The sequence below is a fragment of the Salmo trutta genome, chromosome 33, assembly GCF_901001165.1.
Source record: "Salmo trutta chromosome 33, fSalTru1.1, whole genome shotgun sequence".
In the NCBI taxonomy this organism is placed as follows: Eukaryota; Metazoa; Chordata; class Actinopteri; order Salmoniformes; family Salmonidae; genus Salmo; species Salmo trutta.
In genome coordinates, this window is record NC_042989.1 from 1,405,750 (window position 1) to 1,426,797 (window position 21,048).

General features: G+C 44.9%; 1 protein-coding gene across 1 annotated transcript in view; it reads right to left on the bottom strand.

Annotated features, from left to right (window-relative positions):
* Positions 1-9,601: 9,601 nt before the first annotated feature.
* The window catches only part of LOC115172054 (isthmin-2-like), a 54,423-nt gene continuing 42,976 nt past the window's right edge, over positions 9,602-21,048 (bottom strand). Inside the window, exons 4-6 of the mRNA XM_029729252.1 lie at positions 13,702-13,839; positions 13,020-13,088; positions 9,602-11,404 (exon numbers count right to left, since the gene is read on the bottom strand). Coding sequence (XP_029585112.1) covers positions 10,887-11,404; positions 13,020-13,088; positions 13,702-13,839 — 725 coding nt within the window. The 3' untranslated portion in view covers positions 9,602-10,886. The remainder of the gene's footprint in view (positions 11,405-13,019; positions 13,089-13,701; positions 13,840-21,048) is intronic.

Consider the following 21,048-nt stretch of genomic DNA (forward strand, 5'->3'; position numbering starts at 1 on the left):
GTAAAACATTTAAATGTGTTAACCCTCGCAAGGCTGCCAGCCCAGATGGCATCCGTAGCCGCGTCCTCAGAACATCCGCAGACCAGCTGGCTGGTGTGTTTACGGACACATTCAATCTCCCCCATCCCAGTCAACTGTCCCCACAAGCTTCAAGATGGCCTCCATTGTTCCTGTACCCAAGAAAGCAAATGGAACTGAACTAAATGGCTATCGCCCCATTGCACTCACTTCTGTCCTCATGAAGTGCTTTGAGAGACTAGTCAAGGATCATAGCACCTTACCTGCCACCCAAGACACACTTAAATTTGTTTACCGCCCCAATAGATCCACAGACGATGTAATCGCCATCACACTGCACACTGCTCTTTCCCATCTGGACAAGAGGAATACATATGTAAGAATGCTGTTCATTGACTATAGCTCAGCATTCAACACCATAGTGTCCCGTAGGGCTCAGTTGGTACAGCATGGTGTTTGCAATGCCAGGGTTGTGGGTTCGATTCCCACGGGGGACCAGTACGGGAAAAACATTAATGAAATGTATGCATTCATTACTGTAAGTCGCTCTGGATAAGAGTGTCTGCTAAATGACTAAAATGTAAATGTACCCTCCAAGCTCATCATTAAGCTTGAGGCCCTGGGTCTGAACCCTGCCCTGTGCAACTGGGTCCTGCACTTTGTGACGGGCTGCCCCCAGGTGGGGAAGGTAGGAAACAACACCTCCACTTTGCTGATCCTCCACACTGGGGCCCCACAAGGGTGGTTGCTCAACCCCCTCCTGTACTCCCTGTTCACCCATGACTGCGTGGCCAAGTAAGCCTCCAACTCAATCATCAAGTTTTCAGACAACACAACAGTAGTAGGCTTGATTACCAACAATGATGAGACAGGCTACAGGGAGGAGGTGAGGGCTCCGGGAGTGTGGTGCCAGGAAAATACCCTCACACTAAACTTCAACAAAACAGAGAAGATGATCGTGGACTTCAGGAAACAGCAAGAGGGAGCACCCCCCTATCCCCATTGAAAGGACAGCAGTGGAGAAGGTGGAAAGCTTCAAGTTCCTCAGCATACACATCACTGACAAACTGAAATGGTCCACCCACACAGACAGTGTGGTAAAGAAGGCGCAACAGCACCTCTTCAACCTCATGAGGCTGAAAAAATTTGGCTTGGCACCAAAAACCCTCACAAACTTTTACAGATGCACAATTGAGAGCATCCTGTCAGACTGTATCACCGCCTGGTACGGCAGCTGCACCACCCACAACCGCAGGGCTCTCCAGAGGGTGGTGAGTTCACCCAAAGCATTACACCGGGGGAAAACTACCTGACCTCCTGAACACCTACAGCACCCGATGTCACAGGAAGGCCAAAAAGATCATCAAGGACAACAGCCACCCGAGCCACTGCCTGTTCACCCCGCTATCATCCAGAAGGTGAGGTCATTACAGGTGCATCAAAGCTGGGACCGAGAGACTGAAAAACAGCTTCTATCTCAAGGCCATCAGACTGTTAAATAGCCATCACTAGCACATTGAGGGCTGCTGCCTATATACATAGACTTGAAATCACTGGCCACTTTAATAACTAGAACACTAGTCACTTTAATAATGTTTACATATCTTGCATTACTCATCTCATATGTATATACTGTATTCTATTCTACTGTATCTTAGTCTATGCCGCTCTGACATTGCTCATCCATATATTTACAATGTGGGAAAAAAGTATTTGATCCCCTGCTGATTTTGTATGTTTTCAAAGAAATTATCAGTCTATAATTTTAATGGTAGGTTTATTTGAACAGTGAGAGACAGAATAACAACAACAAAAAATCCAGAAAAACACATGTCAAAAATGTTATAAATTGATTTGCATTTGGATTTATTGAATAATGGATTTAATGGTGCTCCGTGGGATGTTCAAAGTTTCTGCTATTTTTTTATAACCCAACCCTGATCTGTACTTCTCCACAACTTTGTCCCTGACCTGTTTGGAGAGCTCCTTGGTCTTCATAGTGCCGCTTTCTTGGTGGTGTTGCAGACTCTGGGGCCTTTCAAAACAAGTGTATATATACACTGAGATCGTGTGACAGATCATGTGACACTTAGATTGCACACAGGTGGACTTTATTGAAATAATTATGTGACTTCTTAAGGTAATTGGTTGCACCAGATCTTATTTAGGGGCTTCATATGCACGCACCACTTTTCTTTTTTTTTTTTTTTTATATAATTTTTTTCATTTCACTTCACCAATTTCGACTATTTTGTGTATGTCCATTACATGAAATCCAAATAAAAATCCATTTAAATAACAGGTTGTAATGCAACAAAATAGGGAAAATGCCAAGGGGGATGAATACTTTTGCAAGGCACTGTATTACTGCACTACACCCGCAATAACATCTACTAAACACGTGTATGTGACCAATAACATTTGATTTGATTTGATCCTGGTACACCAGGTTTCTCCCTTCCCATATTGACCGATACCATTCAATTCAATAATAAAAAAAAAGACAATACAAGTAAAAGTTGTGTCTAGTAAAAATGTAACGCCGAGTGTCAGATCTCTCTCCAGAGAGATATAGCTATGGGCTAAAAAACATAAATAAAAAACGTTTGCTGGAATGGGCTAGTTGATCTGGACTTTTCTGACAAGTTTTACATTACCATTCAAAAGTTTGGGGTCACTTAGAAATGTCCATGTTTTTGAAAGAAAAGCACCTTTTCTGTCCATTGAAATATCAAGTTGATCAGAAATACAGTGTAGATAGACATTGTTAATGTTGTAAATGACTATTGTAGCTGGAAACGGCAGATTTTTTATGGAATATCTACATAGGCGTACCGAGGCCATTATCAGCAACCATCACTCCTGTGTTCCAATGGCACGTTGTGTTGGCTAATCCAAGTTTATCATTTAAAAAGGCTAATTGATCATTAGAAAACCCTTTTTCAATTATATTAGCACAGGTGAAAACTGGTGTTCTGATTAAAGAAGCAATAAAACTGGCCTTCTTTAGACTAGTTGAGTATCTGGAGCATCAGTATTTGTGGGTTTGATTACAGGCTCAAAGTGTAGCTCTCTAAGGTATGCAATGACTAACGTGACAAGAGTAACTGATGATGCACTACCCAATTTCCAAATTGCACTTTGTGCATTCTACTATTACAACTTTCAAGAGTAAGTTTAAAGCTGGACCGAGGAGAGGGTCACAGTTTGGGAACCACTGACATAGGTTAAGGTTGAGAGGAGGTTAAAGAGGAGGGAGGAGGCAGGCGGGTTGGAGTGTTTCTCCCTCATTATTAAGGGAGAGGGAGGGCTTTGGGGTGCCTCATGGAGGAAGAACCCGGGGTGATATGGGATCAGAGAGTGAGGGGTGGTTCTGGGGTGGATGATGGGAGGGGTGAGGTATTATTTAGGGGAGTGATCAGGGCCCAGGGCAGCACCTGACTTGGCTTGTGCTGCCCTCCTCCTGGGGCAGGCATCCTAGCAATACCTAATGTGGAGGCAATTAGATTATTAGAGCTCCAGATGGCAGTTACACAGCCAGATATCTATTCTGTGATAAGCTTACAAGACTCTGGTGTGCTACACTCACTTTCTCTGCTCTATTCAAATCTCTCTCTCTTAGCTTGATTAAAGTTTTTCTCTGTCTTAGCTCGATTTTTCTTTCTCTCTCTCGGATTCAAAGTTGCTTTCTTTCTCTCCTTCTACATTCATCTCTCGCTTTCTTGTTTACCCTTCACTCAGTCTCTCTCGCTCACACACTCTCTCTCATTCATAGTAAACATGAATGCCAAATGATCTTCTTTCATTCCTATACCCTAATGATCGTATACAATCTGTAAGCCTGAACATAAACACCAGTGGGACTAGCAACTTGTGGCAAAGTTACATTTATTATATTTTGTCACAGCACATTTATAAATCACAGAGAAGAATGCTGAGCAGTTGATTGATTGAGGGTTACGTGGTGTGGTGTTAGAGAGCAGTGTTTCTCAACCTTTTATATGATCTCTCAGATTACGGCTGGGATTCAATATGATTCAATTTGCGTTTTGTAGACAAAGCAGTTATTAAAGGCAATGTTACCGAGTAAGTGGAGATCGCATCAAGGTAAACGCTGCAGATGTCGTTTCAATAGAAATTACCTTTAAATGTAAAGTGAGCTAACAAGGATCTAGCGAATCTAGGCCCAACACTAGCAATTGAGAACTGATTAAATCGTTGTTAGCTAACCATCTGAGGGACTGGTTAGAAACAGTAACAGTCCACGTATTAGGGGTGTATCAATGTTCTATATCAATGGGAGAAACACTGGTATAGAGTGAACACATTCCCTTTTCATGTAACAGAGACCACATTGGGGATGCTCTCAATAGTCATCTTCATACGATTAATTTCAATAAATACTATACAAAAAAATTGATCTAAGACCGAGATAAAAAACATGGCACATGCTGAAAAAAGTACATACCCTTTACAATTAGCTATAAAAACTAAACGATTTACAAAGATGTTGGTACACTGCACTGTGTATTACATACAGTATATATTTCATTATGAGTTTGTATATACATGTATATTACTTACTTATGCTTTTAAATAAAGTGCCTTTCTTAAAAAAAACAAGTTTACAAAAATTATACCTTATCTTTTCAAAAGAAAATATTCCTGATAAAAAAGGTTTGCAACGTAAACTTTCAAATGTAAGCCCAATACGAGACATCTCCAAAAAGACTAAAGTATTTTTCCATGACAAAAACAACAAAGAATGTTTCGAATTGAGAAACAGCATTGAAGTTGGCCAATGATAAATAGCACAATGAAACACGTTGCCAACTGCAGTGTACTAGGAACATTTCTCCCATAAACCCATGAACTTTAAAACAGATGGTTTCGCATCATCATCACCCCATTGGTTTGTAAGAAAAGTAAACACAATCATTGTATAAAGTTGCACTTTATTCCCTTCTCACAAGCTCTATCACCTTCACATTTCCCTTTGCTAATAAAAGGTCCAACAATGAGACAGAATCTGTAAGGTACATGGAAAAGAGTCGAGCAATTCATACTGTGCTGAGTGGATTTAACAGTGGCCATTGAAAAATAGTCAGTTTGTTACTGTACAGAAACACTGTACAGAGAAAGAGAGAGGGCAAGAGGGAGAGGTGGCCGTGGCTTGCTTTGAAAACAATATAACTTTGAGAATCAGGCCAATGTCAATACTTTCTAAGAAACAGTTCTGATAGCCAGCCTTTCTTCCATCCCTCTTTTCCTCTTCTCTCTCCTTCTCTCCCTTTTCCTCTGTAGCCATACTTTACTCAGCACTCCCACAGAACACACATACACAGATATCTATCTACTGCAGTGGAGGCACCTCCTCAGAGGAGGGGAGGACCATCCTACTCAGTCATTTCATGAAAAATAGTGAAACGTTATAAAGGTTATCCTTTTAAGATGATACTATACTAAATATATTCACGTCACCAAATAACTGATTAAAACACACTGTTTTGCAATGAAGGTCTACAGTAGTCTCAACAGAACTCTCTGGGGTAGCACCATGGTCTAGCCGGAGGACAGCTAGTTTCCGTCCTCCTCTGGGTACATTGACTTCAATACAAAACCTAGAACAATGGATTAAAGTGATCTTTAAGAAATCATTCACTGCCTTTTTTTTGTTGAGTGCAAAAATTAAGGAGAAGCAGCAGAGAGAGCGAGAGCTAGCTCTATTTATTTTTTATTTTTCCTTTCATTCACTTAGCTAGCTAATTCAGTTAGCTAATTTAGCCTACTCAAACACCCAGCACAAACAGAAGCATGCTATCTATGTTAGCTATCTGGCTAAGGCTAGCCAACACTGGAACTCTTCCAAGTCAAGGTAAGCGGTTTAATTAATTTATTGCCATGAGGCCCGCCGGTGTAACTGCTAATCTGCTTGCTGTACACTGTACTGCGTGATTGTAGCGGGTTTACTAACGTGTTAGTTCTAGTAGCTATGTTGGCTATGACGTTAGCTAATATGGTGACAACGATGTAGGCTGTGTGTAGTGGTTAGCGATTACGGCATGAAGGTTTGGCTTGGAAAGTTTATTTTTGCATGGCCACAGACAGCTGTTGTGCACTGAAAGGGAAAAGGTGAGGGGAGGATAGCACGTAGACGCGAGAAGGAATTATACATTGAGCAAAGTGATGATTCTGTTTGTATGTGGCTGCTATGAAAGTGAACTGTGTGTGCGGGTGATCAGGGGTGTATTCATTCCGCCGATTCTGTTGAAAAACGTTTCTTAAGCGGAAATAAACGGAACAAAACGGGGATAAACCTACCTGAATTTGTCCAATAGAAACTCTCGTTTGCAACTGTTTGGACTAATGATTACACCCTAGATCAGCTATATTCAGGCAAGAGTGTGCAAGGCGGTATTGAATGCGTCACTGTCTGTCACCTTGATTACTCCAATTTGTCTCTCGATCTGTTATAAACTTTCATTCGTAGACTAGGTTGTAGCAACCTCATGATAGATATAGGGAAAATTCAAGAATCATGTAGCCTAAACGTATTGATGTTACATTGAATGGAATATGAATGACAGTCATCCAATATGCTGTAATAGAAATAAGGCCATGCGCATAAAAAAAAGGTCCTCCCTAATCTTAAACGGCACCAACCACCATTGATCTACTGAACCTAGAGGTCCTCTGAAAAACATACACGCTTGCACGTGCATACACACAACACAGAGTACATTCCTAGGATAGAGAGATATGCTGTGAGAGTCAGTGGAGGCTGCTGAAATGGAGTGAATGGAATGGTATCAAACACATGAAAACCATTATTACTATGAGTCGTCCTCCCCTCAGCAGCCTCCACTGGGTGTAGTGGTTGTAGTGTAGTGTAATGTGATGGTGAAACCTGAGGCAGCAGCAGGCAGGCTGGAGAGCCATGCAGCAGTGTGAGCCTGAGCTGTTAATGCCATGAGGATTCAGGGGGTTTTCACAGCTGGGCCCAATGGAAGATGAACCCAGTGTAGTGTGAAGGTATCCATTACTCCATGCCAAACAGTCAGAATGGACTCAATTAAAGAGGGACTTCATCCCAAATAGTACCCTATCCCCTTTATAATGCACTACTTTTGACCAGGGCCCTGCCCATAGGGCTCTAGTCCAAAATAGTGCACTATATAGGTGATAGGCTGCTATTTGGGACAAATTCCCTCTTTAATTGAGTCCATTCTGACTGTGTCTGGCATGAAGTAATGGATATCTTCCAGGGACTGTGGATGGTTAACTGGTCATATCCCAACGTACACTCCTCATATGAATCACTGCATTACTTTGTCTGTGTTCACTTGGCTGTGTGTTTGGTAGTGATATGAAGCAACAACGTGATGGTCAAGGCAGTTTGAGTCCATAGGAACACATCACATTCAATGACAAGGCTTTGGATACTATGTGATTAAAATGTTCAAAATCCATGTAAAACATCACAGCACAATTTGAAAAATATATGGCACATGAAAACCAAACGAGGGTGGTCTGCAGTGATAGGTGGGATGGGCTGAGAGTGGCTGAGGGGTGGGATTAAAGAGCTCATGTTCGGTAATGTATTATTGTTATGTGATTGCTTTATATAAAAGTACCATGTATGTAAAATCTATATGTACAATGTATGTATAAGTAGCAAAAAAGCTGTAAAAAAAACTAAAATGTATTTGTGTCCTCCGATGGGGGGGTTAAGGGGAAAAAAAGGGTGAAAAATGGCAAGGCTTTGATCAGAGAATGTGGACAAATGTTACCAGCACCGTGTCTCAACAGATGAAGGAGAACGCATGTCATGCTGCTGTTTCATCTGAGAGAATTTGAGGGGGGAAAAAAACGTTATTCATACCAGAGGCTGTAATGCTCTTCTCATATTATGTTCGTCAGTGTGTCTGAGTTCAACTACTACAGCCCTCTGTGTTCTTATTGTGATTGGCATCTTGATGAATTGGGATCTCTGTGAAGTTTCCAAACCCTATTCGCTTAACTGGCTTCGATATGGCAGAGTGCAGGACGTTGAGGGAATACTGGAGGGCTGCCTGACTGTGTGTGTGTCTGTGTTTGTCTTTAGTGACAGCCTGATGACAACCTACAGAGAATTCCCCTATGCCAACTTGAGCCAGTTATGAATGGGCATGGATGAGGGTGAGGGAGAGAGAGAGAGAGAGGGAGGGAAGGAGAAAAGGAGCAATCGAGCTACCAGCTCCCACAGTCTCACGTCAGAATTAGACTTTCATCCATGTTTCTTAAACGTCAAATTCAGAAGTTGTTCCAAATGTCAAATTTCAAAGTGTTTCAAGTTAGGTTTAGCCATTAACTCCAAATGTTTAAGGTTAGCGGTTAACCTCAGGCATTAACTCCAAATTCTTAGGTTAGGCAGTAACTCCAAATGGTTAAGGTAAGGTTGAAAGTTTGGGATACCCTTAAAAACAAAAATACTTTCCATTGCTGGTTTTGAACTTGCAACCTTTGAAATCAGAGGCAGATGATTACGCCCAATCCCCGTCCACAACACCATAGCAAAACCAAAACCTTCTTGAAGGTAACAGTGCTCACTATTGCTCCTAGTGGCCGGTTTACACATAATTTCCCGACGTCGTCAGATGTGGATGGACGTCGAACATTGACTTGTATCACGGGTGACCTGGATGTAATTAGAGTAAAAAAAAGGGAAGGAGAGGATAAGTCCCGTGTGGCTCAGTTGGTAGAGCATGGCTCTTGCAATGCCAGGGTTGTGGATTCATTTCCCACGGGGGACCAGAATGAAAAAGTATAAAGATTGTATGCACTCACTACTGTAAGTTCCTCTGGATAAGAGCATGTGCTAAATTACTAAAATGTAAAAATAAGAGAGAGAGTGACTGAGTGTGTAACACCAAATGTTGTGTATTGTTTCTGCTGTTGTCATTGCAGTGTGGAGAGGGAGAGCTGTCCATCAACACTATTCTTTCAGGATGTGTTCAGCCTCAACATCTCTCAATGGCACTCAGTCTGATAACCAGGGTTAGTATTAAGACCTAAAAACAACACCAGGCAACAAGACAGGGTAGAGGGGGAGAGGCAGCAGGTCTTGGACACCAGTGAAGGGGAGAGCTCTTCAAAGGGTTCCACTGTTTACAGAGATGTCTCTCCACTTCCCCTCTGCTCAACTCCCACTCCTCTCTGGAGAAAGGACCTCCATGCATCAACTGAGCCCAGACACCCCTCTCCTGCACCTTCACTTCTACCTCCAGCCTCACTCCATCCTCCCCCTCACCCCTAGAGAGTCCAAGTTTCTCTCTCCTTTCAAGCCCCCCTACCAAGTGTTTCCCCCTCTTCCCTCCTACCTCTCTCCCTCTCCACCAGCACCTCTACGACTGTCTCTCTGAGTGTCTCGGGTTGCGAGGAATGCAACACCGTGACTTGTTACAGGCGATAAAAGGAAAACATCTCAATACGGCTCAATTATGGATCAGATTAAACGATGGAGCAATCCTTAGGAGGAAAACAAGCGGTGCGTCTGTCGATGAGAGAGAGAAAGAGAGAGAGAGAGAGAGACAGAGAGACCTTCAAGGTTTCAACAATGTATTTTTATGTTTCCCCCAGGATTAGCTAACCATGACCCAGTGCAACTTTATCTGACGGAGCATTACGGCCAAATGGCTCAGGAGGATGAGTATCTGGTCTTCTGATACTGGATATGACTGGATGAATAACACAATAGAGTTCTAGGGGTCAACATCTCCAAAGAAATATGTGGCTTGACATGAAATAACAAAGTAAGAAAAGCACAATGCATCTTGGGGCTGTGCTTGATCAGTCTGTTTTTTTGTTCCGACTGGAGTTGGGCCAAGAGAGAGAGAGAGCGTTGGGGAGAGAAATAGAGAGAGATAGGGAGAGATTGAGAGAGAGAGAAGGGAGGGAGGGAGAGGTAGATAAAAAGAAGACAGAGATTGTGAGAGAGAGCTTCAAGTCTAAGACAAACAACAACTAACATTCTGTGTTGAATTCATCCCCATTTTAGCAGCTTGACAGGAATTCCTTTCATGAGACAGAGTATTTGAGTAAATACAATACAGGCCCAATATGAGTCCAATAAATACACTATCCATGTTCCTCCATGTTCCCTCAGGGGTTCTGGAACAGCCCATGGCAACCACTGAGCCATCCCATCCCCCTGTACCCATCCCCCCATCCCTTTTCTCAATAGCAGCAGCACATGTGAGTCTATGGGGTGGTGGGTTGAGGGGTGTCAGAGAGAACTAGGACAATCTAATTGCAGTCTCTCCCTCTTTAAAATTTCCCAACGTTTACAAACCAGTGTTTTTTTTTCTTGTTTTTTGAGTGTAGCCCAAAAAAACGCTCTCCAAAATCCAGACTTTCACAAGCAATAAATTACCAGTTAGAAAATAGTTGTTTTTTTCTCTTCCCGTAACACCACAGTAAGTTATCCATGGGAAAGCATATTCCAATTGGCAGGTGGATTCTGATGAGTCATCCAATGAGGAAATGCTTGATGGTGATGATGTCATAACAACGCGCCATTAAGACGCGACGCTCTTAGAGTTTTCCCACCCACTCCAGATAAGAGTACTCAACTTGACTCCATTTTGGATGGGTGGCTGCCGGGTTGCCTGATTAGAAAAATGTAAAATTTCGGTATTCACTAAACTCTGTACCATAATGTGACCAAACACTGAATAAGGGGGAGGGGGTCTCCAGGTCTTTCATCCAAAGCAACTGATAGTTAACACAATATATTCAGTACGTGGCCCAAGCCCAAATCCAATAGAGCCATTGGAACCAAGTGTCTCTCTCCCCACTCAGGATCTCAGTACTCCTCCCCCTCTCCTCCCTCAGTACTCACGGGCCTCCACTAGCTCAGCCTGGTACACATCCTCTGTGGGGTTGTGAGCACACTGCAGCCCGTTGTTGGGCGGCCTCACAGAGTGAAAGCGGCTCCAGTCCCCTTTACACAGGATCCAGGGCAGCACGTCCACTTTGTAATGCAGCTCCGGTGAGAACTCCGTACTGATGAGGTTTGGCGCGCCCGCCCCTTTCCCCCGTGTGATCAGCTTCATGTGGTCATCGTAGCAACAGTGCTGCGCGGCCAGTGTGGTGCTGTCGAAGGAGAGCATGGAGCGTGTGCAGAAGCGAGCGGAGGGCTTGTAGATGTCTAGCCGTTCTTTGGGGCCGGAGGCGTCACGCCAGCGGTAGGTCTTACGCAGCGTCTTGTCGAAGATGTTGACGGCGCTGTAGACGGCCTCGGACGGGTAAGAGCAGGGGCAGCTGGGTAGTTCGGTCAGCACCTGGTGGAGGTACTTCTGGAGAAAGTCGTTCTTACAGCTCAGCCACTTCTCACAGCTGTCCACGTCTGGGGAGGAGATTAATCATACAGGAGTCAACAGATGATGAATAAACTATCAATCGATACCACAAGTCAATCGACAAGGATCAATCAATGATCAGCAGAAATCAATTAACTATCAATAAGCACAGAAACATACACTAAGCACCTGCTACTATAAGTGATGCAAACATATAGAGTTGAATCGTAGCTTGAGGCACAAACAAACCATGGACTTTCGCACAAATCACCCATTGACATCTATGCATATTTGTGTGAAACATCACATTTTCAATGCGTATGTGACGGTCGTGATAATGGTCGGACCAAGGCGTTGTGTTGAGTTCCACATCTTTATTTGCAGTGAAAATTTAAACAAAAAACAATAAACATACAACGACCGTGAACGACGTGGTGCAGAATGCACTCACACAAAACAATATCCCACAAAAGCAGGTGGGAACAAGGACACCTTAAGTATGATCCCCAATTAGAGACAACGATAATCAGCTGCCTCTAATTGGGAACCATACTCAATCCCAAACATAGAAATGAATCGACTAGAACACCCCCTAGTCACGCCCTGACCTACAACACCATAGAGAGCCCTTCGTTCTCTATGGAGGATTAGCATTTTCAATGCAAATAAAGATGGGGAACTCAACACACACTGCGCCTGGGTCCATCCATTATCACAACCGTGATAACGCATTGAAAATGTGATGTTTCACACAAATCATGCATAGATGTCAATGGGTGATCTGTGCGAAAGTTCAGGGCGTGACAGCGTATATAAATAAAAAATGGATTCGGATCATATTTTGTACATTTTCCAGCTCATAGAATATATACAGTATATATACCTATGAAATACTACAATGCATACTAATCACGGTAATCAACCACTCGACAGCTCAGGTTTTGGCCGTAATAAAAAGATGACTTTCGGGGAGGATTATAAGCTAAGACAGCATTGGTAACCCTGAGGAAACTAGAGAGACGTTCCAAGCATAAAGGAGTGATTTCAGCGCATTAAAACCCATTACTTTGAACCGGGGGGCTGCAAAGCTCTCAAAGACCATGGAGAGCAAATGAGAGCGGGTTAAAAAACAAAGCCATAGTCGGTGCTAGAGAATAAAATGTTGGAGGCTGCGGTCAAATTGGAACCTATTCATTATAAACATTTATGTTCCGTAGTGGATTGGGGAAAGAGCAAAAAAAAACTTGACACTTTATCTTGTTATGTTTTTGTTGCGCATTCTTTGTTATTTTTGCCCAGAGTGAAAAGACCTATCCCTTTCACTGGCCTGTGCCAGACGTAGGGAGAGCAATAAAAGACAAACTAAAAAGCAATTCAAACATTTCTTGGAGGAACAGTTGGGTTTTTCATGGGCTTTGTAACAATCTCGGTGGAGCAATCCTTAACGCGGTGGAGGGAGGGAAAATTCTGACTACCCCAACTGGACTCCTGCAGTAGAACAGTTTAAACCCCCCTAAACGGAACAGACCATTAAGGCCCCCCAAATACTAGAACGAGCCGTTGGCTACAGAAAAAGGGACAACCAGGTAATACACAGCCACGCATGCACACACACACACACACACAAACCAACTTGTCATATACACATTTCAACAAACATACTTGTGTCGAGGGAGTCAGTGCCATTTGTTGTCTCCAGAGGTATCAGCTCAGTCACTGCTAACAGGTCATCTACAGAGAGAGGGGACGCAGACACTGGTTAGGAAACCTGCTGAATGGATAGCCTCATACCGTAGGCAAAGGAGAAAAAAAAATTCTGAGTAGCTGTTGATATGACTAGGGGGACTGTCTATGCCCAACGCACACACACACACACGCGCACCCACACACACACCTTCCTGGGTAGCAGTACGAGCCTTCATTGAGCATTTTAAAAGAGACATGGAGCTGTGTACACACCAGGACTCTGCAGGAGGGCAACAGAACAGGCAGCTCACTACTAAACACACTAACAGGGATCAACATCACGTTTGTCCAAGTCCCAACTACTGTACTGATATAAAGAGCCCTGTACTAGAAGCATCAGGCAGACCTATTAGGAAAAGCCTAATGGTACGATCACTGTAGAACTGATCACTAATATATGAAAGGCTGGATACGTTTTAGCCTGTTGCTTTAACACGTGTAAAGTCCTTTGAAATCAGTGATCATGAAGGAAAGGCGGCACATAGAGGATGCTATTTGGAACTACTGGGACCCAACCAGAGACAGGCAAGGTCTGATGACATCACACAGCCACGAAACATGGCCATTGTTGATGACATTACATAAGTGTCTCTCTCACCTGGGCATCTGTCCAGGTCACAGGTCCGGGACTCGGTCGCCGTGCACGCATAACCACATGAACGGATACGCTTCTGGTTGCCATGGCCACAGGTGACGCTGCATGGAGACCAGACGCTCCACTCCTCTTCCTCGTACTCTAAGATGGAGGGATGAGAAAGGGGGAGATGGAGAGATGAGAAAGGGGGGGGAAAGAGGGACGAAAAAAACCCAAAGGGTTATATTAGAGAAGTGCGGTATGTCTTTGAAGTGAGCCTAGTGAATTCCTCACCCAGCTGGTGAGAGCGTTATGCAATAAAGCAGCAACGACCAAACATGTTTGGAGCTACAGTAGAGTGTTCATCTGTCAGCTCTAACATGCATACATAAACCTTCTTCAATGTGCTGGTTGTGGCAGGAACAATTGAGTATCTTAGCATCTCAGGAACAACATAGAACAAAGTAGACACCAGGAACAACCATGTCATGGAGCAGACCAAAAAACCACACTTCAAAAAGCCAAGGAGGCTTCAGAAAGGAGTGAGAGTCTTTTCATGAGGCTGTAGCTGGTGGCTGTCATTAACTTCACTAGGGCTGTAGCTAGTGGCTGTCATTAACTTCACTAGGGCTGTAGCTAGTGGCTGTCATTAACTTCACTAGGGCTGTAGCTTGTGGCTGTCATTAACTTCACTAGGGCTGTAGCTTGTGGCTGTCATTAACTTCACTAGGGCTGTAGCTAGTGGCTGTCATTAACTTCACTAGGGCTGTAGCTAGTGGCTGTCATTAACTTCACTAGGGCTGTAGCTAGTGGCTGTCATTAACTTCACTAGGGCTGTAGCTAGTGGCTGTCATTAACTTCACTAGGGCTGTAGCTAGTGGCTGTCATTAACTTCACTAGGGCTGTAGCTTGTGGCTATCATTAACTTCACTAGGGCTGTAGCTAGTGGCTGTCATTAACTTCACTAGGGCTGTAGCTAGTGGCTGTCATTAACTTCACTAGGGCTGTAGCTAGCGGCTGTCATTAACTTCACTAGGGCTGTAGCTAGTGGCTGTCATTAACTTCACTAGGGCTGTAGCTAGTGGCTGTCATTAACTTCACTAGGGCTGTAGCTAGCAGCTGTCATTAACTTCACTAGGGCTGTAGCTAGTGGCTGTCATTAACTTCACTAGGGCTGTAGCTAGCGGCTGTCATTAACTTCACTAGGGCTGTAGCTAGTGGCTGTCATTAACTTCACTAGGGCTGTAGCTAGCGGCTGTCATTAACTTCACTAGGGCTGTAGCTAGTGGCTGTCATTAACTTCACTAGGGCTGTAGCTTGTGGCTGTCATTAACTTCACTAGGGCTGTAGCTTGTGGCTGTCATTAACTTCACTAGGGCTGTAGCTAGTGGCTGTCATTAACTTCACTAGGGCTGTAGCTAGTGGCTGTCATTAACTTCACTAGGGTTAGGGTTAGGGTTTTAGTTTTTTCCGTAGCATTAACACACCTGATTCTAATCAAAGGCTTGATAATGAGTTGCTTATTTGAATCAGGTGTAATAATGCTAGGGGGGGAAACTAGGGTCCCTAGGACCAGGATTGACAAACACTAATCCAGTACCTGCTTTAGCTAGTTCCACAGGATGATGTCTATAACAGAGAAAAACGTACCTGCTATAGACTTTTTTCAATCTTTACTAATGACCTGCCACTGGCTCTGAGTAAAGCCTGTGTGTCTATGTATGCTGAGGACTCAATCGCCAAAAATAAAACAGACACTGTACCTGCTATATTCTGATCTACTGTAGAACCTGTCAAGTACAAGTGAATATCTTTAACAGACACAGACATCAACCTGCTATATTCTGATCTAAGACCTGTCAGGTAAAGTGATTCTCCTTAAAAGAGACAGACACCAACCTGCTGTAAACTGATCTGGAATCTGCTTCTCTCTGTCTCAGTGAGACTCCATCCCACCACCAGAGACGCTTAACTGCTCCCTCAGTTTCCACACAGAAGTTAATGACGCGTGAATTAATATTGCATATTTTTCAGGAAAGTATAATCTCGCTAATGATCAGGATATGGGGCCAGTTGGCAGGCTAGGGTGTGTGTGTGTGTGTGTGTGTGTGTGTGTGTGTGTGTGTGTGTGTGTGTGTGTGTGTGTGTGTGTGTGTTTGTGTGTGTGTGTGTGTGTGTGTGTGTGTGTGTGTGTGCATGTGCATGTCTATGTACCAGTGCGTGTGTATATGTGTGTGTATACGCAAGTGTGTGTGCTTGCGTACTCATGCATGTGCCATTGTGTATGTGTGTGTGTGTGTTTCTCTTGGTTGTAATAAATATGTCAATGGCAAATTCAGCAGCATACAGCGGAGTGAACAAAGCCAAGACAAACAGTGCCCCAGGACAGCTAGCCCTGTACTAGGCTAGCTAATAGGTTTTCTGTTTCTCTAATGAACAATCAGTTCTTTCCCCATGTTAGGGATGGAGGAAGAGAGGAAGAAAGAAAAGATGGAGAGACGTAGGAAAGAGAGAGACACACAGTGAGGGAGAGTAATGGAAAAGATAAAGTAATAGAGAGGGAGAGGGTAAAAATTTAAGGGAAAGGGCAAGTGGAAGAAGATGGGCATAGGGACACATGCTAGGTAGGACAAAGGGAGGAGTGCAAAAGGAGAGCCAGCAAGGAACATACTCAACAAGGTGATCAAGGGATGGAGCGAGAGAGAAGAACATAGAAAAAAGAGAAGAGAAGAGACGAGAAGAGAGGAAAAGGAGATTAGTTCATCCAGCGTCCTGCTGCCTCTCCGGCAGTTAATATGTTTTTGGCTAGTTGCCGTTGGTTGCTAGTTTGGGGCTAATTGTGAGCTCTGGGCCTGGTGTTGAATGAGATGGAGCCTTCTCCTGTTGGCAGACTACAGTGTGTGTGTGTGTGTGTGTGTGTGTGTGTGTGTGTGTGTGTGTGTGTGTGTGTGTGTGTGTGTGTGTGTGTGTGTCTTGAAGGAGCCTTCTCATGTTGGCTGGCCAAGTCAAACAACACAGAGGTGTGGGTGACATGCTGCACTCCTCCACTCACTAACACTAATCCTGGAATGCTCTGTAGTCTCTGTAGCCACACACACACACACACACACACACTCACACACACACACACACACACACACACACACACACACACACACACACACACACACACACACACACACACACACACACACACACACACACACACACACACACACACACACACACACACACACACACACACACACACACACACACTGTCTCTCTTCCCGTCTTGTTCTTCCCTCTTTCATTCTGTTTCCTTCTCCCTCTTCCTCCTTGTCATCCCTCTCTCCATTTCTCTTTCTCTTAATAATCCCCACCTCCAACTCTCCCTTTCTTGCTCTCTTTCTTTTATGCATCCTCTGCTCAACACACAAGATGGATTTGTATACTAAGGGTGTGACAAAACTGAGCACATAACATACATTATGGGTTCCTTAAATGTACAGTGCCAAATATAAACAAATAAGGTCTCCTAATGATAATGAATATGAATTTGGATGACAGAACTGATTAAATATTAAAGCACTAAACCCATCACTAAAGGCTTCAGTCATACAAAAGTTATACTTACATCCGAACTGGTTCTCTAGCAAATTAGTAAGAATGTCTCACCCCATGTTCAAGAATGGCCTTTTTCACTTTATTCAGATTACAACCTCGCACTTTCAGTTATTTTAAAAGGAAATAATCTCCCAAATATTGCTATTTTTAAAAGAAGCCATAGGTTGGTTGCAATTTATATTTACTCCACCAGAATAAAAACAGAACAAATAATACAACTAATATTGTGGTTAAACTCAAATATACTAATAGATAAAAAAAATAAAAATTAAAAGAAGATAAAAAATGTAAAAAATGTATAATCTTTGTAAATTATATCATAAATAGGACTGGTGGAGTTATGTCACACATGCAGCTAACAAAAATATATGGAAACCCAAAATTACAACCAACTAATTCCAGCATTATCACACAAATGGAAGAGGAAAGTGGAAGGGGGAAAAAGTAGGGAACATGTCTGGCGGGCATGCCTTAAAGACAATAATTGGTTAAAGAAAATTGTGATAAATAAATAAGTATACCAGTTTAATTTAAGGACCAAAAAAATTGACTGCTGTGCCATATAGATTGCAAAATAGTTGGGAAGAGATATTTAAGTACCGATTCCATGGCACATGGAACTGTGTTACGACTTCCCCCGAGGTCGGTCCCTCTCCTTGTTCGGGCGGCGCTCGGCGGTTGACATCACCGGTCTTCTAGCCATCACCGATCCACTTTTCATTTTCCATTTGTTTTGTCTGTGGGTTTTTCACACCTGGTTTCAAATCCCCCATTACATGTTCATTATTTAACCCTCTGTTTCCAACATGTAATTGTGTGTGTTTGTTCTATGTTGATGGCTGTATCTGACGGCTGGTATTTTGTTACCGGGTTTTGTAATATGCACCCGTGTAATTTTTGTGGTACCGGTATATTTCACGCACCGTTGTATTGTTTCTATACTGGTGTTTTTCATGTATTAAATATCTTGTCCACGCATCTCAGCTCTCCTGCACCTGACTCCTTTTCACTAGTTACCCAAAGCCTTGACAGAAACACGCACCACCAATGGAGTCAGAAGGAGCAGGCGCCCCTGCAGTAGGGGTCGAGGAGCAAGTCCAGCAGCACGCTACTATGCTCCAGCATCTCGGCAGCGCCATGGATCGCGTTCTACAAACCATGGAGCGCTGGGAGAGAAGAGGAGTGCCTCCAGCGTCTCCATCAGCACCACCAGTTTCACCTATAATCACCCCTCCTTCACCTGGTCCCAGTGGGATTCGGCTCGCCCTCCCGAGGGAGTATGATGGAACGACGACGGGATGTCAGGGGTTCTTGCTCCAGCTAGAGCTCTACCTGGCAACCGCTCTACCTGACAGGGTCCTGATCGATCACAACCGGTGCAGTCTGCGCGAGGACGTCCGTCGAGATTTGGCCTGCAGGTACACCACTCTCACATTCAACCAGCTGGTGGACCTGTCCATCCGGCTGGATAACCTGCTGGCCACCCGCTGACGTCCAGATCGGGGTCGATTCCATCCCCCAGCACCACCGCTCCGACGCCCATGGAGCTGGGAGGTGCTGCACTTAGGGCGACCGGAGGAGGGGCCGTTCCATGCACCATCTGTGGCCGCAGAGGGCACACTGCCGGTCGGTGCTGAGGAGGTTCCTCTTGGAGTCGAGGCAGCAGGCAGGGCATTCTTGTGTCACCCCAGGTGAATCGGCATCAGGCTCACCCAGAGCCCCCTGTTGCTCACCTGTTTTTGTTTATTCATTTTCCTGAGTTTTCCCCGCATTCCCAGCATAAGGCGCTAGTAGATTCAGGCGCAGCTGGGAATTTTATTGACAGATCATTTTCTCATAGTTTAGGGATCCCCATTGTTCCTGTGGATATGCCCTTCCCTGTGCACGCCCTAGATTGTCGACCATTAGGGTCAGGGCTAATTGGGGAGGCCACCGCTCCACTGGGCATGGTTACGCAGGAGGGTCACAAGGAGAGAATCAGTCTCTTCCTTTTTGATTCTCCTGGGTTTCCCGTGGTGCTGGGTCTACCCTGGTTGGCCATGACCCCACTATTTCGTGGCAACAGAGGGCTCTCACGGGGTGGTCACGAGAGTGCTCGGGGAGGTGTTTAGGGGTTTCCATCGGTGCTACTACGGTGGAAAGTCCAGACCAGGTCTCCCCCGTGCGCATCCCCTCTGAATATGCCAATTTGTCTCTCGCCTTCTGTAAGAAGGCGGCGACACAATTACCACCCCATCGACGGGGGAACTGTGCGATAAATCTCCTGGTAGATGCAGCACTTCCCAGGAGTCACGTGTATCCCCTGTCGCAAGAGGAGACGGCGGCTATGGAAACATATGTTTCCGAATCTCTGGGGCAGGGGTACAGTCGGCCCTCCACTTCACCTGCCTCCTCGAGTTTCTTTTTTGTGAAGAAGAAGGATGGAGGTCTGCGCCCGTGTATTGACTATCGAGGCCTTAATCAGATAACTGTGAGGTACAGTTACCTGCTGCCTCTCATAGCCAGTGCGATCGAGTCAATGCACGGGGCATGCTTCTTCACAAAATTGGATCTCGGGAGTGCTTACAACCTGGTGCGTATCCGGGAGGGAGACGAGTGGAAGACGGCGTTTAGTACCACATCAGGCCAATATGAGGACCTCGTCAAGTTTTACGGGTTCATGAATGCTCCATTAGTCTTCCAATCCTTTGTAGATGAGATTGTCAGGGACCTGCATGGACAGAGTGTAGTGGTGTATATCGATGACAATCTGATATACTCTGCTAAATGCGCCGAGCATGTGTCCTTGGTGCGCAGGGTACATGGACAACTGTTGGAGCATGACCTGTACGTCAAGGCTGAGAAATGTCTGTTCTTCCAAGTCCAGTCCGTGTCCTTCCTAGGGCATCGAATTTCCACTTCAGGGGTGGAGATGGAGAGTGACCGCATTTCAGCTGTGCATAATTGGCCGACTCCCACCACGGTAAAGGAAGTGCAGCGGTTTCTAGGGTTTGCCAACTACTTCCGGAGTTTATCCGGGGCTTTGGTCAGGTAGCGGCTCCCATCACCTCACTGCTGAAGGGGGGACCGGTGCGGCTGCAGTGGTCGACTGAGGCGGACAGGGCTTTTGGTCACCTGAGGGCTCTGTTTACCTCGGCTCCCGTGCTGGCTCATCCGCATCCCTCTTTGGCGTTCATAGTGGAGGTGGGCGCGTCCGAGGCTGGGATAGGAGCCGTGCTCTCTCAGCGCTCGGGTATGCCACCAAAGCTCCGCCGCTGTGCCTTCTTTTCAAAGAAGCTCAGCCCGGCGGAGCGAAACTATGATGTGGGGGACCGGGAGCTATTGGCTGTCGTCAAGGCCTTGAAAGCGCGGAGACATTGGCTTGAGGGGGCTCAACACCCTTTTCTCATCTGGATTGACCACCGCAATCTGGAGTACATCTGGGCAGCGAGGAGACTGAACCCGAGGCGTCGGGCAAGGGGCCTTCAGTACCTCGTGGAGTTGGAGGGGTACGGTCCAGAGGAGAGATGCTGGGTGCCGTTGGAGGACGTATTGGACCCGTCAATGCTGCAGGAGTTCCACCGTCTCCATCCGGATCACCCTGCGCCTCGTCATCCGGGTCGTCCCCGAGGCCGTGTATTAAATACCTTGTCCACGCATCTCAGCTCTCCTGCACCTGACTCCTTTTCACCAGTTACCCAAAGCCTTGACAAACTGATACGCAAAACAACGCCGGATTCAAAACTTCGAATTATTCAGTCTAAATTATTACACAAAATTCTTTCA